At 37.7% G+C, this 18,963-nt stretch overlaps 1 protein-coding gene across 1 annotated transcript in view; it reads right to left on the reverse strand.

Annotated features, from left to right (window-relative positions):
• Positions 1–1,970: 1,970 nt before the first annotated feature.
• sgms1a (sphingomyelin synthase 1a) overlaps positions 1,971–18,963 on the reverse strand; it is a 28,709-nt gene continuing 11,716 nt past the window's right edge. The window contains exons 2-6 of the mRNA XM_067455552.1: positions 7,866–8,754; positions 6,333–6,450; positions 5,713–5,866; positions 5,364–5,530; positions 1,971–4,415 (exon numbers count right to left, since the gene is read on the reverse strand). Coding sequence (XP_067311653.1) covers positions 4,236–4,415; positions 5,364–5,530; positions 5,713–5,866; positions 6,333–6,450; positions 7,866–8,506 — 1,260 coding nt within the window. The 5' untranslated portion in view covers positions 8,507–8,754 and the 3' untranslated portion in view covers positions 1,971–4,235. The remainder of the gene's footprint in view (positions 4,416–5,363; positions 5,531–5,712; positions 5,867–6,332; positions 6,451–7,865; positions 8,755–18,963) is intronic.

Here is an 18,963-nt window from a genome sequence, read left to right on the forward strand (position 1 = left end):
TTGAGTTTTTAATAGGTTATGAACACTTAGAGGCCCTAGTCTGACAAGCCAGACCCACATAAAGATGTTTGGTCTGGAAACTCACCATTGACAGGGCTCAATCTGAGGGGCGGATAAACGGTTGTCTTTTGAAACTCCCTCTGCCCACAATTGGATAGTGCTACAACCAACCAGAGCAAAGTAAAGCAGAGCTAGTTGATGGATTAAACTTTTGCCGTATCCCAAGGGGGTAATCTAGCGCTCGGAAAGCGTTCCACCCCTAGGGGCTGCCATTGCTAACCAAGCCATCACCTGCTGTTAGCATCCCATTGACTCACATTCATTTTTGAGTCACTTTGACAGTGAATAACTTTACATCTGAGACGTTTAAAGACTCCATTTGTCCATTGTTATTTCTAAAGAAACACGACAATGTATAAAAGGCTCCATTACCTTGTATCTTACACTATCGCCCCGCCGAAGCTGTTTTTTGTAAAAATAGGCTAACGATTGCGTCATAACCAACGCGACCCTGTCGCACAGTTGAGAAATTACCGTATAGACCTGAGGAGACGCTCGCAGGCAATCTTTTACTGTCTATGAGACAGTCGGGGGGACGTGGAGACATAAAGTCTGATAAAGTCAAGGGGGAAGAATGGGGAGAAGCCCATAGTGAGCCAAAAGCAACGGGAGAAAACATTTAAACAACGTGATTCAGCTTTCACTTTCCACAACTACTAGAAGACCTACAGCTGTCAGACAGGAGGCTCACGTCACATCTACGTCGTCAAGCTCAGTCTGAGCCTGCGCAGTTCGCACAGCCATCAGGAAGTGAGTGCTCCTATACTGACATCACTTAACGCCGTAGAAGGCAATGGGATCGCTCGGTCCATTTCTTTTACTGTCTATGCCATATCCGGTCGACAAAACTCTGAACACATCTTCTCTTTTTAAGAATGACTTCAGTGCCGTTCTTTTCTCAGAGTAAAGCTTAACTCCAAGTCTTGGAGTTAAGTCTTATATCCAGAGACGCGGTCAAAGCTGATTCAAAAGGCCCCAGTTCGCCAGCATCTGTTTACTAGTACACACAAGCGCAAATCTGCCGTCATTACGTTAAGCCCCGCACACCGACTCTATACGTGATGTGATTGGCCTGACCAGAGTTTGGTTTTTACAGCTCAGAAGTGTATTGTTGAGAGTTGCTAGACGACACTCGCGGCAGATTAGATTTGCTGCCGCTAGGGTGCATCTAGATTTCTAGGCTAATATAGCCCTGTTTGTTTTTATTAAATATTTGTATTGACTGCATGATCATTTCACTGTATTATTTACTGCCATCCATGCGAGCCGCAAATTAAGCGGGGCATATTATCAGCAAATAAAGATACACAGCAAGAAGAAACACCAGTGGTTCACGCTTTTGCGCATACTGGTGTTTTGGTGCGGAGTGTTCTGATTTACTTAGCTCCTTGCCAATCTTGCCAATGTCATTTTATTAATTTGCATCATTAGTTACATTACACTGTATGCCAACTTGCATTTTCCCACACATTCTTTTCAGCAGCCTATGAGGACACACTCCTTAATTACTTTCAAACACAGACGACGTTTAGGATTACTTGTGAAATTTTGCAGGTGTTGTTTTTAAGAAAAACACAGAATTGAAATTCCTTTTGTTGATTTGGTGTGGTGAGGTGTGGTGTTGTCACAACCTCAACAAGCATATTAGAGTGCTATAGACTGCCCCAAACACCCCTTTATGATATATTATTATTATTAAGAAATATAACAAGATGACAAAATTAAACATTAATAAATGTTTTTTTTAATTATCTGATTATGGCTTACTTCATTGTGGAATACAATCTGCTCAATATATTGTCATCATGAATGAGCTAAAATAAAGTCAGTGTCAGGCAAAGGTTCTAGCATTTAAAATAAGTGCCAATGTTTAGAGGAAGGTGATGGAAATGAATGAAACGTACACAATATAGAATATTAAATGTTTTATTCAATATCTGCTCCACTCCTTGTCTCATATTAAGAGATTGTTTAGCACAAATAACCTGGTTTACATTAGACAAAAAAGTAATTTGACAATGCTGGATTTATGATTGACAATGAAAAGAAAACAACAACATGCATTTAGAGTCATCGTATCACATTTCACTTCTCAAGTCATTCAGTTGGCAGTGTAACACAAAGCAAATTAACAGCCGAACAATCTGAATTTCACCAATTAAATAAACATCTCATTATTTAGAACTTAACAAAATCAAAAGCCAACACTGGTTTCAATAACTTTTCTAAAAGTAAAAAACAAAACAAAACAAAAAATGTATGGCTTTCTGCAGCCATCCATATTCACACTAAATGGTACATGCAAGTTGGCCACATATTAGTACGTGTGCCACATTCAGAGGTCTTATCCTGCTGTCAGTTTCATATGAAAGACAGCGCATAAAACCATCATCAATCAGGCTGTTACTTGGGGGAATAATAAAATAGTGTTTTATCCTGCAGGTTTATTGGCGTGCAGGTCACTGAAGTGCAGCATTTAGAAGAACTGTGTGGCTGGGCATCATTTAAAGTGCTTCTGAATTTCCTTCCAGTTCTAAACTGAGGACTGACACTTATTGTACATTCATAGACTTGATTCAGCCCTTTTACAGGCCCGTCTCGCTTATTATTCAGACAACCCTTCACAAATACCTGGGTGTACCTTCAGAATCTATTTGGTTCTCGCTCCAGAATATTTACAACATTTCCGGCTTTTTAGTGAAAGACTTGATGATCCTCCCTTTGGGTAGAGAACATTTTGAGCAAACTCACTTCACGTTAAAGAAGAAGCCCTCAAAAACCTTCAGTTACCAAACAAACCATTTATATGGTTTAAAACCACACAGATAGGATAGGTGACAGATGAGCATGTCATGTTGTACAGTGTACAACAATAATATATATATTATTTAAAATGTACATATTACTCCATCTACACATGCTTACATTATTAGTTTCCATACTGTAAACATTCAGTCTGTATGAGTGAACCTTTTCTGTAAAAGAAGACAGTCTGACTTTCCTTAATATTAGGATGGTTTCCAGAGCCTAGCAGTGATTCTCTTTCTTTTTTTTTAGTTAGAGACTGAGTTCAAGGTAAAACACTGGGGCCATTCACATGTTCTTGCATACATCTGCACCACTTTTAATTGTCTTGCTATGTAAACACACACTACACTAGCCAGAACCGCTGCATTTCGCAAGTTAAAAAAGGTTAAACTATCGAAACACATCGTGTGCGACATGGACAGCCCTTTAATCTTGACAAAACTTGAGCAGTGTTGTCAAACGAGCACTATATCCTGATCGAAACTTAATAGTCTCTCCTCTATTTGTTCATTTCTCTTTAATCCGTTTGCTAGAACGATGGATGATGCTGAGAAGAAAAAGAAAATCTTCAGTAATGAATAATTTAACACAATTATCCAATTAAAACAAAAATTGTGCTCAGGGTCGATTTGAAGGATTGTTGTAATGTGAAAGGCAGAACTCAACTCCCACATTCATAGCTTCAATGAAAACATACTGTCCCTCTTAATGATGCAGGTCAAGCAAAACATTCGGACAGACAACATTGTGGGTTAACACATTATATAAATGATTAAAGCATGTACATTGTGGATGTATGGATGCATGTGTATGAGTATATTACATGTGTGCGCGTGTCTGTGGAAGAAAGGCACTATAAAACACTGAAGCTGTACAGGTTCCAGCTATCAGAAAGGTACAAATCTAAAAAAGATATTCTATTTGGACGACACTTTTTGGAAAATAAACCTGCGAAATATTTAGAAAAAATTCTTCTTCCAGGATTAATAAAATTATTACAAAAAGATGCTTTTTCTAAAAAGAAAATCTGTTTCTAAGTGTTCCAGTTTATTCAATACAGTTTTGGCATTGTAAATTAACCTTAAATTACATATTCTGCGTGGCCAAGTCCATTGAGAAGACAGCAGGAAGGCTCAGCTCTCTATGACACCAAGGCCTGGCAATTTTTAACCATAAAGAGCAGCAAATCAAATCCAGTTTTTAGATGCTCTGCTCTACATATAAATACCTGCTAGGGACATTGAAATGCTTCGAATACTACAAAATGATCTGTGTATATGCGTCACAGTGCTCAACCAGTTTTGCAGGGCTTGATGGGAAGAGCAGCTTCTCTTTTAGAGTCTCACAGAGCTCCAGCCAGTCACGGGTCACGACTCACGGGAGTCCAGCTTACTGTACTTAACCCGGGCGCTCGTCAGCGTTCGCAACAAGAATGGTAGCTGGTAGTTTCGAGGCACAATGCCACGCACGTTACTCTCAAAGTACTGGAATGGGCTGAACCACCACACACGAGAGAACAGGTTGCCAGTGGAATTTTCCTTTAGAGCCTATAGGGCAGCGAGAGAGATTATGTTAGGAGGCAAAGTAGATGTTGTAATGCCACCGTTTCACAGTTCTTCAGAAATGGATCAAATGCAGATGGAGGAAGAAAGTTACCCTTTAATAGCAACAAAATACATTTTTCAGCAGCACACCCTCAGAATCCAAATTTTGCCTCGATCAATATAATCAAAAACCATCTATATAAACATATTCATATATTCTACAAGTCACACAATTTACATGATTAGATACATTTTTAAACCGAAGACTGGAGTAATGATGCTGAAAATATAGCTTTACATCACATAAATAAATTATATTTTAAGTAAATTATATATTTTTAATAAATTAAAATAATAAACAAAAAACATTGTTTTAAATTGTAATCATATTTCATAACATTTTTGATCAAATAAATGCAGGCTTGATCAGCATAAGATATTTTTCAAAAATGTAAAATACTAATTTTCCATTCCAGACTTTTGACCTGTACTTTATAAATATATATAAAATAACAATTGTGGTATTATATATATATATATATATATATATATATATATATATATATATATATATATATATATATATATATATTATAAAGAATAATACAATACAACTATTATAGCAAGAACACTGTTGGTGGAAATCAATGAGCCTTTAATAAAGCATATAAACATCAATTACCACTTTAGATATCTTAGAATAATTATATGATAATGTCTCATTGATTTAACTTATTTTTCTAATGTTTTTTTTAATCATTTGTATTGTGGTGCGCATAATACATCACTAAAAGCGTTAAAGTTATGACTTAAAAATATATCTACCTCAGATACCTGCTGTCTCATGAGACATTTACAACATGGTTTTTTAAAAATATTCTATGAAAAATTAAGTAGGCATGCCTGAATCTATTAAATCAGCAGAGATTTCAATTTAAACTTAAAATTTACCTGCTGATTGGCCATTGTATGGTACCACCAGAAGAGGCGTGTGGTCATGAAGTAGGCCACCACAACGTCGATGGTGTAGTGGTCATGAGCCAACAAGATGCAGAAGATACCGACAGCACTCAGGCACCAGCAGATCCAGTGATACCACCAGAACCTCCGTGGAGAATCTGTCACCCAGGAAAAAAAATTAATTTAAGTATTGGTTTCATAATGTAGGCAGAAATAAAAAAATGGTGCCAACGCTAGATGGCATCATTGCTCCATGTCCACTAGATGGCACTCAGCCAGCATTCACACAGAGGCTGCTAATCTGAGTTAATGTGGTTTGTTTATGAATGTGTGTACTCACACTCTTTAATAAAAAGGTATGTTAGTGTCAGCATCACTGTGTGTCCACTGTACAAGTAATCTCCACACAAAGAGTGAGAGCCAGTGATTGATAGGCCACCACCTGCCATCATTTTCATTACCCGCCGTGACTGGGCCTCCCAGTCACCAAAGAGCTAGAACACACACAAACAAACACATAAGCATATACAAGTACAGACAGATAAACAACTACTTTATCCTTGTTCTCTCTCACAAACATTGATTTTAAGGAATAGTTGACTCAAAAATAAATATTCTGAAAAAATAACTATGACAATTTTTTTAGGTTATTGTGCAGCATTTTATGCAATGAAACCATAAACCAGACAGTGTCCAAACGTCACTTTGAAAGAAACATAAAAATGGTTATGGGCTATATCAAGTTATATAAGCTTTGTGACCAAATTATAGCTAATTAGTCACAGATAATCTCTGCTGTAGCTTTAAACACAAGATGGCAGAGGGCAAGAGTTTCAATTTCACACCCATCATCCACTTCAGATCCACTGTATGCATATTCCGGACGAACTGGACCAGCATTAACCATTATGGTTTAGTTTCTGTGTCGAGCTGAGAGTACTGTCCTTTTTCAGCAGTTACCTTGGGGGAACACTTGAAGTGCATGCCTGGCACAGGTAACGTCGTAACGTACATGGTCACGCATCTGTACAAATACAGAGTTCCCACGATAAAAAAGAACCTGCGGCCAATTATGGACCTGCAAACAGAGAGAAATCAGGGGCAGGGTCAGTGAAAATAACAGCCAGAGAAAGATCATAGCATAGGCCACATAGTTTAAGGATGACAATGCTAAAGAAAACATTCTTGATTAATTAGTAGTTAGTCACAACAGGAGTTTAAAGTTGTGACTCAGCTGTTTAAGAGATGACACCATGAAATACATTTAACAAGATGGGATAAGCTTTGGTGGATAACACAGTGGTTCTTAACCAGGGGCTGGGACCCACTAGGAAGCCTCAACTAACTTCCAAAAGAGGCCTCAAGATGACTTAAAACCATTTTAAATGATACAAAAGGCTAACATAAATAACATTATAAAATGGCCCAAACAACCAAACGTCAAAGATATTTCTTATTTTAATTATCTCTCTTGTGTGTGTGTGTGTGTGTGTGTGTGTGTGTGTGTGAAGTTAAAACCCCGATATACTTCGAAGTGAAATCAAAGAATGATCTGATGAAACATCATTTCAAACTAAATCAGGTCAAAATTAAGTTCGTTTTGGGAGTTCAAAACAGCTTGCCAAAACGAGCTTTGCGGAAAAAGTTTGCTCTGGCTGGTAAACACTTTTGAACTACCGTTTATCCGTGGTGATAACGTAATGACGTTCTTTCACATTGAAATCTTCTCCGGTTAATTTCTTCTGTTCAGTCTATTGAGGTCGGACCTCCATGAGTGAAAAAAAATGAAAAATAATGAAATTCCAATTTTGCGCATAGCTAGTGTTGATGGCATCGGGATGTTTGCTAACAGTATACCTCAGCTCACATATCTGAAACGTCTTTTTACCCCTAAGCGAAGAAAGAAAACTTCACTGTGAGTATATCGGGGCCTTCGTCTTTGTTAGGACCAGGAATTTTTGACCCTCAGAGCAAGGACAATGTAAAGTGAGGAGCTTCTGGCCGGTCCTCACTTTCGGACACACCTTTAAATTATGTTTTCTAAACAAAGTTTGGGAGGAACACATTCAAATTGCCTATCCAATCAGTACGAGATGAGGCCTATATATAAAGCCGACTCACCCATGTTCCTCAACAATGTCTCCTCACACTTGTTTGTTTAACTATCCTAATCAGAGATACGGGGGAGTACTTTGAGTCTGGGACAAAATTCCGAGCTCGGAGCCCTCCCCTCGGACAGCACGCCAAATATGCATTCATTTTATTCTATCTGATTAGTTGCAGGTGTGAACTTGTGAAAGGGCTGTTTGGGGGTTAACACTTGGTTTAGAGATATGGTTAGGATTATGCATTTAGCTGTGAATGTTAAGATAAAGGGCTAGGGGTTTCATTATATCAATGAATCTCCTCACAAAGATAGCCATAAAAATGACTGGTAAAAACATGTAGGTTCAAAAGGTTGAAAACCACTGGAATAACATGCAAGGAACCAACCTGTGTTTAAGCAGAAGCCACTGTGTAAACCACAATCCCACAAGCAGCATGCCATTGATCTCACAGATGGAAAACGCCCACTCCACACGATCAAACAGATCAAAGAATTTATCTGGCAGGGGCGGGGACTCTTCTTTGGGTGGGACTCGTTCGTGCACCACTGAGATCACAACTGTTGTTGTTAGGAAGCAACACAGAGCGTACAGGAATGCCACGCCTGTTTTGAACCACTCCGTGGGATACGGCGTGCGCTCCTGCTCAGGCAACGGCGGGACCAAGATGCGAACCACATCAGAGTGCAAGCTGTTCTTTGGAGCGCCGTTTAGGATCTTGCCGTTGCTAACACTGCCGTTGGCAAGGGAGCCGCTGATGTGACCGTTGGTGTGGTGACTGTTTTCATGGTTGTTGCTCTTGTGTGCCTTCATGTGGCTGGTGAAGCGTAAAGTCTCTATGCGCTCCAAAAGTTGTCGACCACTGTCCCCGGTGACCAGGGACAAAGGCGAGGCGTTAAAGTCTTCCTCAGAAAGTCGCAAGAGGGCAGGGCCATCCACGTTTTGTAATGCATCAGTGTACTCCTGCATGCCCTCATCGGTCAGCCAATACGATACGTCACTGGCTGTCCACAGCCTCACCTCCTTCATGTCTGGGTGAGAACGATTAGGTGGGCAGTTTCAGGGGCTGGGGATGGGAGTTGAGCCCACACTCAGCAGTTTGGTGCCCCGACAGCAGTCATAGCGTCTCTGGGACATTGGAAAATAGTAGCTGGGAGGTCTAGTTTTTCACCCCCTCCAACTCCACTGTGTTAAACTCAGTAATGGCAAAGTCTGACAAATTTTGTAGTCTCAAGGAGGCTGAATCCCTTAGTGTCAGTGAGCACCAATGTATGACCCTGAAAAAGAAAAGCACATTCAAGTTAGCTAACAGATTGTGATGTATACAGAAAAAGCAATTATTTGCCCTAGCAGTCCTAGAAACCAAACTTCACTGACAATTATGCCAAACATATTGCCAAAAGTATTGGGATACCCCTCCAAATCATTGAATTTTGGAATGAGCTTCCATGCACCTAGGCATGCAGACTGCTTCTACAAACATTTGTTTACAAACCCTGATATGTCACTAGACATTAAGAAATCATGTTCATTTCAAATACTTCTATCACTGGCAACAGTAGTCCAGCCAGGATATTGTCATTTAAAAGTTGTTGTTTGCAGCCCTCAACTGATGTTGACATGTGTTTTGGCTTAAAGTTCCACCCTCCAACTATCTACCAATCACAAAGGGTGCTTCTCAATATCCCTCCTCGTTTCCTCGCTCCTCCGTCCTCCATCCTATGGCCCGGAAACCGATGGAGCTCAGCCATCTTGTAGGAGATCTCAATTCTCTAACTGCGCCGCGAGGAGGCGAGGATCGAGAGGGCTTCCGGAGGAGTCATGAGCGAGGATACACAGGAGTATCCTTTGTGGAAGTGTTTTATCGACTAAACATGACGCACGCATTAATTCTCCTCCCCCTTCATATCGTGCCACAGTTTATTTATCATTATTATTATTTTTCCATGTACAAGACACAAATGTTTGTCAAATAATAACAATTGACAGTTGCAGAATCATATCAAAGCACAAGAAAATGAAAGAAACAAACAGAGAAACAAATAGAAACCAATACTATACAATGAATAAAAAGTAATTAACTGGAATTCGTAAATTTAAAAAAAAAATGGATACATGTGGTATTTTGTGGAGGCGAAACTCACAATATAAATAGTTATCTCTAATGTTTAAGAGCCCTGACTAAATCCAGCTAAAAATCAGTTTTGGCCACAATCTTACATAAACTTCCTTTAAACATGAAACTAAACTGCTCGTAGGTGGCAGTAGGTGCCCGTCTTAATGAGTGAGTCATTGAGATGATTGAGGAGTCGATTTGGTGAAATGGCTGAATCATTCAAGAACGAGGCAGTCGTTTACAAATAGGTATGATTTATTAACAATGGCAAATCATTCAGTAAAACATTGTTGCTGTCAGACGTGTTATGTTTCTGCTGTGATCTTTGACTATTTTCTTTGCTGAAACAGAACAAAAACAGTCAATATTGCATCTAAAAGGCCCTTTCACATCGGACGCGTAATGAAAAAGCGAAGCGAATAAGCGAATATTTCGTAATATTAGCTCAAGCACAAGTAAAACTTTTTTTTTTTTTTTTAACAATAGTTTGGTTTGTTTTGAAGCTGCGGAAAATAGAAACATGAATGGGAAAAATACCTCCCAAACCGGCCAGCCACTGCTATTCTGTTCTCTTCTCGTATATTGGTAGGCCCATAAAGTGTTTTTAATTTCACAATGACATAGAGCATACAGCTAGATATTATATTACTTTTTACTAGGGCCGGGACTTTAACGCGTTAATTAAGATTAATTAACTACGGGACTTTAACGCGTTAATTAATTACGCAAAAAAAAAAAAAAAATTAATCGCACTTATTTTTGCCCCGCGGAACGTTTTTCAATGAATGAGTTTTGACGGACCGATTATACTGGAACACCAACTAGCGCTCCGGAGTCACGACAACAACCATGAAAACAACAAACCATAGTGAACATGAACGAAGAAGCTGATGAGACCGCTTTGCTTGGCCCCGTGGATGGGAAATTTAGTTTTAAAAAACGAAATGATGGAAGCGTCGACAAGAGCATGGTTGTGTGCAAGCTATACAACAGGGGTATCCAAAGTCGGTCCTGGAGGGCCACTGACGTCCTGCAGAGTTTAGCTCCTGCCTCAATACACTGCTAAAGTTTCTAGTATGCCTAATAAGACCTTAATGAGCTGGTACAGGTGTGTTTAATTGGGGTTAGAGCTAAACTCAGCAGAACAGTGGCCCTCCAGGAGCAGGATTGGACACCCCTGCTATACAACAAGGAATTAGCGTATCACCGCAGCACATCGAGCCTCAAATATCACAAATATGCTTTTGCTACACTTAATGGCAAACATTGCGCTGGTCTGCTGGACTGAAATAAATAAACAATATTTTGTTGATTAAGCTTATGTATTCAGTCATTATTCAATGGTATACTAAAAATACATGTGAAAAATTACTTCTCATTGTTCTCAGGTAAAATATTTATATGCGATTAAAATGCGATTAATTTCGATTAATTAATTACAAAGCCTCTAATTAATTAGATTAATTTTTTTAATCGAGTCCCGGCCCTACTTTTTACGTAACAATTATGTCATACACACCCTCAATGTTCTGAAATGTGGATTATGACTCCTACTTGCCAAGCTATAACTTGGAAGTGTGTAACTGAGCATACAGAAGAATACACAGAGCCAAGAAACTTAAACTGAGAGAGAGAGAGAGAGAGAGAGAGAGAGAGAGAGAGAGAGAGAGAGAGAGAGAGAGAGAGAGAGAGAGAGAGAGAGAGAGAGAGAGAGAGAGAGAGAGAGAGAGAGAGAGAGAGAGATTAAAAGTCTGACTCAACACTATGTCTGGAAGACCTTTGGTTATTAAATCATCTTAGGGAAAAAATACACTCTCACAACCAGTCAGCATTAAGAAACAACAACAACAACAACAAGTAAATAGCAACTTGGAAAGTATGCCAAATAACCACAGGACATTTGTCAGATGACCAGCCAACCATTAGCTTTCATTCTTTTAGCAGCGATATAAATCTGTGTTGCTGCTTTTAGTGAACTGACCTGTGGGTAAAAAAATAAATACGTTTTCCATTTTCCACAGTATGTATTCTTGTTCTATTCTAAAATGTTATTTTAGTGTCTTTTTTTCTTTTTTTACTTCTCTCAGCCCTCAAACATTATAATATCACTTAACCGGTTCTGCTACATTCATCAGCTCATCTTGTTTCCTAGTTATCATGTTACATCCCATTGTGTATTAACAGCACCGAAACACTTCCTTCTTTGAAATATCTTTTTGCATTTTAAAAAGTAAAATTTTAACTTAGGCAGTTAAACTTCAACATGATCCTGTTAAAGGGTTACTTTAACGATTTAGCATATGGCTTTGTATCAGTAGAAACCCGGGAGTATATTTGAATGATCATGCTCCCCCACCCCCCCATAATTGTAGTGTCAGTTCTCTAACAACTGAACTAAAAGATGCTATGAAAAAGAACACGGTGGGAAAGTGATCCAGTAATCCAGCGGTGGCTTTGGGAGTGGCCTCGTAGGGCAGAAAAGCAAGTGAATTCTGGGATTTGTTGTCTTTAATCCCCATGAAACAAAAATACATTTTCTGTGTTTTCCCAGTCTAGAAGGCACCAAATTTAAAAAAAAATACACATTTCTACTACATTAATTACCCAGTTTAAATACAAAGTTTACAACAAGAGGACCCTTTACAAACTAATCTCGTTGCATGCTTTATAAAATTATTGTAGAGCCACTGTAGTGAGATGGGCTTTGTAAAAATGTCTTTAGTGCCTTTTATGGCCTAGTCCAGATTAAAACATAAAAATGTTTAAGTTTGAAAATAAATAGCCTATTAAGTCTTTAAGTATTAAGTATTTGGTGCTGTGATGAACAAAAACTACACGCGTTTTTTGTTTGTTTGCTGGTTTCCGGGGTAACCGTGACATTCTGCAGTTCATCAGCGCCCTCTGCTGTCACTGAGCGGCACTTCAGCAGCGCGTCTGGTTGAGCGCGTGTCCCTTTGACTCCGAATACAGCGGTGTTGAGCGTTTATACGGTTGATGGGCAAAGTATTCTTGAGTGCATTATAAAAAAATTATAAATTGTTAATAAATTATTATTTACGATATTTTAAAGTGCCCACGATAACAATATCGTGCATATTCGTTATCGTGATAAATCGCATTATCGAAAATCGGCACGTCTAATTCAATTACACGCTGTTATCCCTTTACAGTTACTATACTCTCATAAAATGTTAACTTTTAAACCTAAATGTAACATTCAATCGCAGATAAATGAATGTTTTTCTGCTGATTGTTTAATATTGACCCTTGACGGTGTTCTGTCTGTCTGACCTGCGTTTGACAAAACTTTGGAAGTTGGTGGCAGACCCAACTAATCGATTATTGATGTTATCGACTAGTTATTGCAGCCCTAAACATGATCTTTACTTAATATCCTAATAATATTTGGAATTGCAAAACAACAACAACAACCAAACAAACAAAAACATAATTTTGACCCAATCAATGTATGGTTGCTATTGCCACAAATATACCTGTGCAACTTATGACTGGTTTTGTGGTCCAGGGTCACATTTAACACTGCTGCTGATGCTTTGTACACAAATCATATGCACAGCCTTTCCCCCAAAAAATTTACAAAGTGGTGACGCCCAAAACCACCATAAATGGAAAAGCGACATTATCTGATGCAGAAAAATAAAATCACGTGGATGTTGGCCAGCTTGTGCAAGAACACCCATGCGGATGAACAATACTGACTTCAGTACAGCTGACAGTCCAATAAAAAACCTACATGACTGATAAACACTGAACACAACAACACAATATTCCAATAAAACTTTTGCAAACATGGCTTTCACTCCTCACCTCTCTAGACCGTATGTCTTCCTCTTTTTTATTCAGACATTTTCCATTGCTCATCCTCTTGTCAGAAAACTCTTTACATTTTAATTTCAAATATATTGTAACCATAGACTGTAAAAAAATATGGACGTAGTGTCTGTGACGTCACCCATAGGATACCGATAAGCCGTTCTGAAGCTTAAAGTATGGTCGAGCTGGGCGTTGCCATCTTGTGAGCGAGTCAACGCGTGTCACTCCCGGATAACAGAAAATGGCAAAAGGCGGGATGTGCGCGGAGCGGAGGTGACGCAATAATTATAGAAGGTGGATAAATGGCTATCCACTTGTAACCACGCCCTTAATTATGCAGAACCTTAAGGCTTTATATAACGTAAACGAATGAGTTATAAAAAAATTCACCCCCCTCAGAGTTGTCATGAAGATCAAAATTAGCCTTATAAGCCAAAACCACAATTTGTACCAGGCTGTAAACATGTTTTTTTCTGCTTTAAAGTTGAGAATTTTAACATGGGGCTCAATGAGATTCTGCTCCCTTCTGGAGCCTGTCCCTAGTGGCCAGTTGAGGAATTGCAGTTTACATTACTTCTGTATTGGCTTCAAGAGAGATCGCGGGAGGTTGCCGCTTGATTGTAACACTATTTTTTTCCCTGAGGGTGTCATGTCAGCCATTACAGTGGATCTCCATAAATTAATGATATGACCATAAAAAATAAAAAAAACAGCCTATATGCTGATGATTCTTTAAAACTGTCTTTTTAAAATCTTAAAAATGAAACTGAATTAAGGATCTGATCCTTACATTGATCAAGGTTTCACTGCCTGATAGTTACTGAATCAAGGAACTAATCAACTGAATTTAATGTAATTCAATGTTTTTTGTAGTTTTATGAAAAGGAATCTCATGACATACAATTTCATCATGCTATTTTAAAATTCCACAAAATTCTGTGAAACGTAAAATGTATTTTATGACATTTTTATAGTATGTAATAAAAATCTAGGTTGAAGAGAAGCCCAAAACTGAGAATTCTTAAAAAAATAAATAAGGTAAATTAATTTGAAAGTCAATGCAAGTTTGAGGCTAAAACTGAATAAGCATCATAGTAGAAATGTAATGTCATACAGGCTTGATACTGTATTTGTGTATAGCTGCACAGTTGATCACCGCTCATTTTGTATCATCTTAAAACAAACATTGCCTCTTAACACACCTGGCTCAGTTCCTATTCACAGAAGGTGGCAAATATTTACAGAACACACACATACAAGGACACTACACATATGTGCATCCAAGCAAATCTAATGTACATTGAATCTACATCATAACAATATTATCCATTCTTTATTATGCAGCAGCTGACGGTAAGGTGGAAACTGGTAATGCGTGTCATTGGTGAAACCATTTTCATATGGAAAATACACCTGCTACCACACAAGAATAAAGGACTTTTCATAGCCAAACAGAACACATTGATGCCTTTACTAACTGCAGTTAGTCATGCAATAGCACAAACAGAACAGCTAAGGACTCTCTCTTGGCTTAATTATCAGTGTTGGCAGAGATGACAAAACACGGCAGTCATGAATAGCCATTTGCCTTTACTCACAGTAAGCGCACTAGCTGGAAAAGAAAGGTTTGCTTACAACGGGACAATTTGGTTAATATTTACATTTTACAAACAGTTAAATGCACATGACAGTACAAGTAATTTGTTTGCCAACCCAATTCTATTAGTCATTTTTGAATGATAGAAATACAATATAGTTGACATCATACTCTTGGTTTAGTTCAGACTTTTATCGTTTAATTCACATGTTAGGAAATAAAAACTGTATAACATACCCAGAAACAGTGTTGGGTTAGTTGCGTAAGTTTAGTGGAGTTAGTGATCATACTATTCTTTTTTTATGGATACAGTTCTCTCTAAAATTATCTTAAGTCTTTATTTAGTCTTAAAGGAACACTCCACCGTTTTTAGAAATAGGACTTATTCAACTTCTTTCCTACATTTAGATATGTGGGCAAATGCATTTTTGTCTCGGCATGCATTGTTTTAGTTTGGCAGGGTCGCCGCTAGCTTAGCTTAGCATCATGAATGGAATCCTATGTTGCTAGCTAGAATGTCCCGAGTAAAAGTGATCAAACTAAAACAATGCATGCACTGAGACAAAAATGCATTTTGCCCACATATCTAAATGTAGGAAAGAGGTTGAATAAGTCCTATTTCTAAAAACGGTGGAGTATTCCTTTAAGCATTTTTATAAATTGTGAACTTTATCCTTTAATTGTTTTACATTTATCTGAAAACACTTTTTTTACACTATTTTAAATTTAATTTAATAGATGACATAATGTGCTTATCTAATTATCTTTTTTTAATTTTGCCAGAGTGCGCAGTAAAGCCCAATATGTGAATATTCAATATGTTAAGACTCCAAATCAAAGTTCATGCAGCATGCTGTTAAGGGGTCATTTATGGAAGACGCAGGTGTATGAACCAGTGTAACCATAATCACAGAGCAATTCTATCCATGAGAGCTTTAGTTTCTCTACTTTCCCACAAGCTCTAGCTTTTGGCAGTGGGAAAGCAAATGTTTCTTTAGAGAAGAAAAGCAAACCATCTACTAGAATCTCTGACTGTGCTCTCCAAGCGTATGTGGATTTTTCCGATAGGAGACGTCGTCAGTGTCAGTCTCCGTGACTCCTTATCGCACAAATTTATTCATTAGCGATTCAAAGACTAAAACATTAACACCATTTTGTGCTCTCCCTGCTCTCCTGCCCTACATCTACAGCCCACATCCTCCTCACAAACGTGTACCTTTACATAGCACCGTAAACCTGAATCTGCCATAGATGCTATTTTTGTTGTGTTTATTTTTATTTATGTATTAGGTCGGCGGTAGGGGGTGGGGGGGACGAGAGACCTGCAGAGTTTAGATTCAACACTAATTAAACACACCTGATCCAGCTAAGCGAGTCCTCAAGCTTATTTGAAAATGCCTTGTGCAGTCTTTGCGTGCTCTCAGAACGCTCATTAATTCAAGCTTCCTAGTTCCTAAAAACTGGACGTGAACCCCCTTCAAGTAAGTTGTATGATAGAGATAAGACATAAGACATAGAGATAAGAATAGATACTACAACAAATATCTTTAGAATTTTTTTTCATTTGATTTGATTCAACATTTTTTTGCTGATGTTTCAATTTCAAAGTAAATGATGACAAAATATATTATTTTTTGGGTGAACTAACAACTAACACTTCAATGGGTTTTTTAGTCCCCATGAAATCAAGTAATTTGGCTTTTAGTATGAATATTTTAGCCTAAAGCTTATCGAGAAGCTAAAAAATTGCATTCAGAAGATACAAGCATTCAAACTTTTACTTTATAAAGTTTTAAATAAGGCTGTGCGATATTGAAGAAAAATACGATGTGCGATAAAATATTGCTATTAGTGTTTAAAATCGATTTAAATTATATTTTTAAAAAGTATTTAAAAACTGAGAATGCTATTATTTATTTCACATTCTTTCTGGGACAAGAAAGCATCGCTGCAACTTCTGAAAGTGACCAGCAGTGTTTTAGCAAAAACTAATGTCATAAATCTGACAATATAATTTTAACATCAATGTACACAAACAATATTATAATGCAAAAATTGAAATACCAAAAACGCTTTGCTTGACTTGGTAATATATAGTTTTATCAACCTAAAACTGAACATTAAGAACATCAAGGTAAACAAAGACACTTGAAGTAAGGGTGAATGATTATTTTTGTTATTTTAATTGATCTGTGTTATTAAATATCTTAACATTAATTAAATATACACCGATACATGATAAAGCTACAAAGGTTATTCAGCCAAGAGCACAGAATGATTTTTTTTCTTGTTCTTCTGTTGTTTGACAGACAACGGCAGTTACTGTATTAGCCGCCTGTCACTTTAAGAGCTAATGCACGGATCCTATTGACAAGCATTCAGCTTCTTTCCCCGACTGATATCGTTCACTTAAAGCATAGCCGACTGAGTTTACATGAATACTCATCAAGACAGCAATTTTGACATAAATTTGTGTGTTGACAGTTTTAAGTGTGTAACAAGAAACAAAACATAATTGAAGAGATCACACGCTTTCAAGAGCAACGACTTGTGCGCATGTCTCGGTGCGTCTGTGTGTCAGACAGTGCGAGACTGAAGGGAGTTGTTTTAACTCTTTTTAACATCAAGCAAGTCACATAACACATAACAGTCATGTGCCCAGTCTATTCTCTGATATATGTCGACCTAAAATGTACACTTTTCACAATGTTGAAGTAGCCAATTAAAATTATTCAGATATTGCCTGCTGTTGTGATATGCATATTGCGATATGTACATTTGCATATTTTGATAATTTCGATATATAGCACAGCCCTAGTTTTAAATATAGATATTTTTCTTATAACCCCATAAATTTGCTTCAGAAGGCCTTTATTAACCCCCCATAGCCGTGTGGAGTATGTTTATGATGGATGGATGCACTTTTGAGCTTCAAACGCAATGGACCCTGTCACTGCCAAGCGTCAGGATAATTATAGATATAACTCTGATTGTATTCGTCTGAAAAAGAATGTCATATACACATAGGATGGCTTGAGGATGAGTCAATTATAATGGGGTAATTTTCATTTTAAAGTGAACTACTCCTTTAACCATATCATGATATAAATATGAGACAAAAACTCATACAGGGAGATTTTTGACCCAATATCTTTGTTACAAACAGGATTACTCCTGACACAACCATATAGATGGACTATTGTGGACTATGCATCATTTTTTGTATTTCTTCAAAGAAAAAGTTTCATAAATCTCAAGTTGTCTATTGATATTGTCCACAAGGTTTTTTATTACCTCACCCCACCTGTGTGTGTATAATGAGAAGGAGCAGCTGCTACTCTTCACCAAAATACAATCCGTTATTTTCTTGAAATGAAAAACAATGTAACTGCCGTTATGCAAAACATGTACTCCTCCTTTAATGTGACCTTGTCCAATGTTCTCATCCATCCTAGCTCCTCTAAACACCTGCAACATCGGGTACAAACTCTCATAACCTCAGCTCTGCCTGTTTTATATTTGCATTTTAATTTTTACATTTATCTTATTAGTATGCATGTTCTCATAACCACCCCGTAAGCAGGAACAATCTGACCTCCACATGAAAAGCACGACTCCTCCCTGAAGGTCACACGTTCACATTTTTTTAACTCAACCACAAAGCACTTCCTTAAATTTTATTTCCCTACCCCACATTTACAAATTTCTCCTCCTTGTTCTCTTTTTTATACTTTTTTCTCATACGTTTGGTTTCTGTTCATTTAGTTTGTAATACTAAACAATTCATTTGAATATAAAATACATCCAGTAACATTAATGTATCAGAAAAAGAATGTTTTTGGCTTCCACTATTTATTCTTCGTTTTCCCCCACAGCATAATAAAACACTAAACACATCCACACTGTCAAACTGAAACCAAGTAGGGATGTTAACCGATG

Source organism: Pseudorasbora parva, chromosome 10, assembly GCF_024679245.1.
Source record: "Pseudorasbora parva isolate DD20220531a chromosome 10, ASM2467924v1, whole genome shotgun sequence".
Taxonomy (NCBI): Eukaryota; Metazoa; Chordata; class Actinopteri; order Cypriniformes; family Gobionidae; genus Pseudorasbora; species Pseudorasbora parva.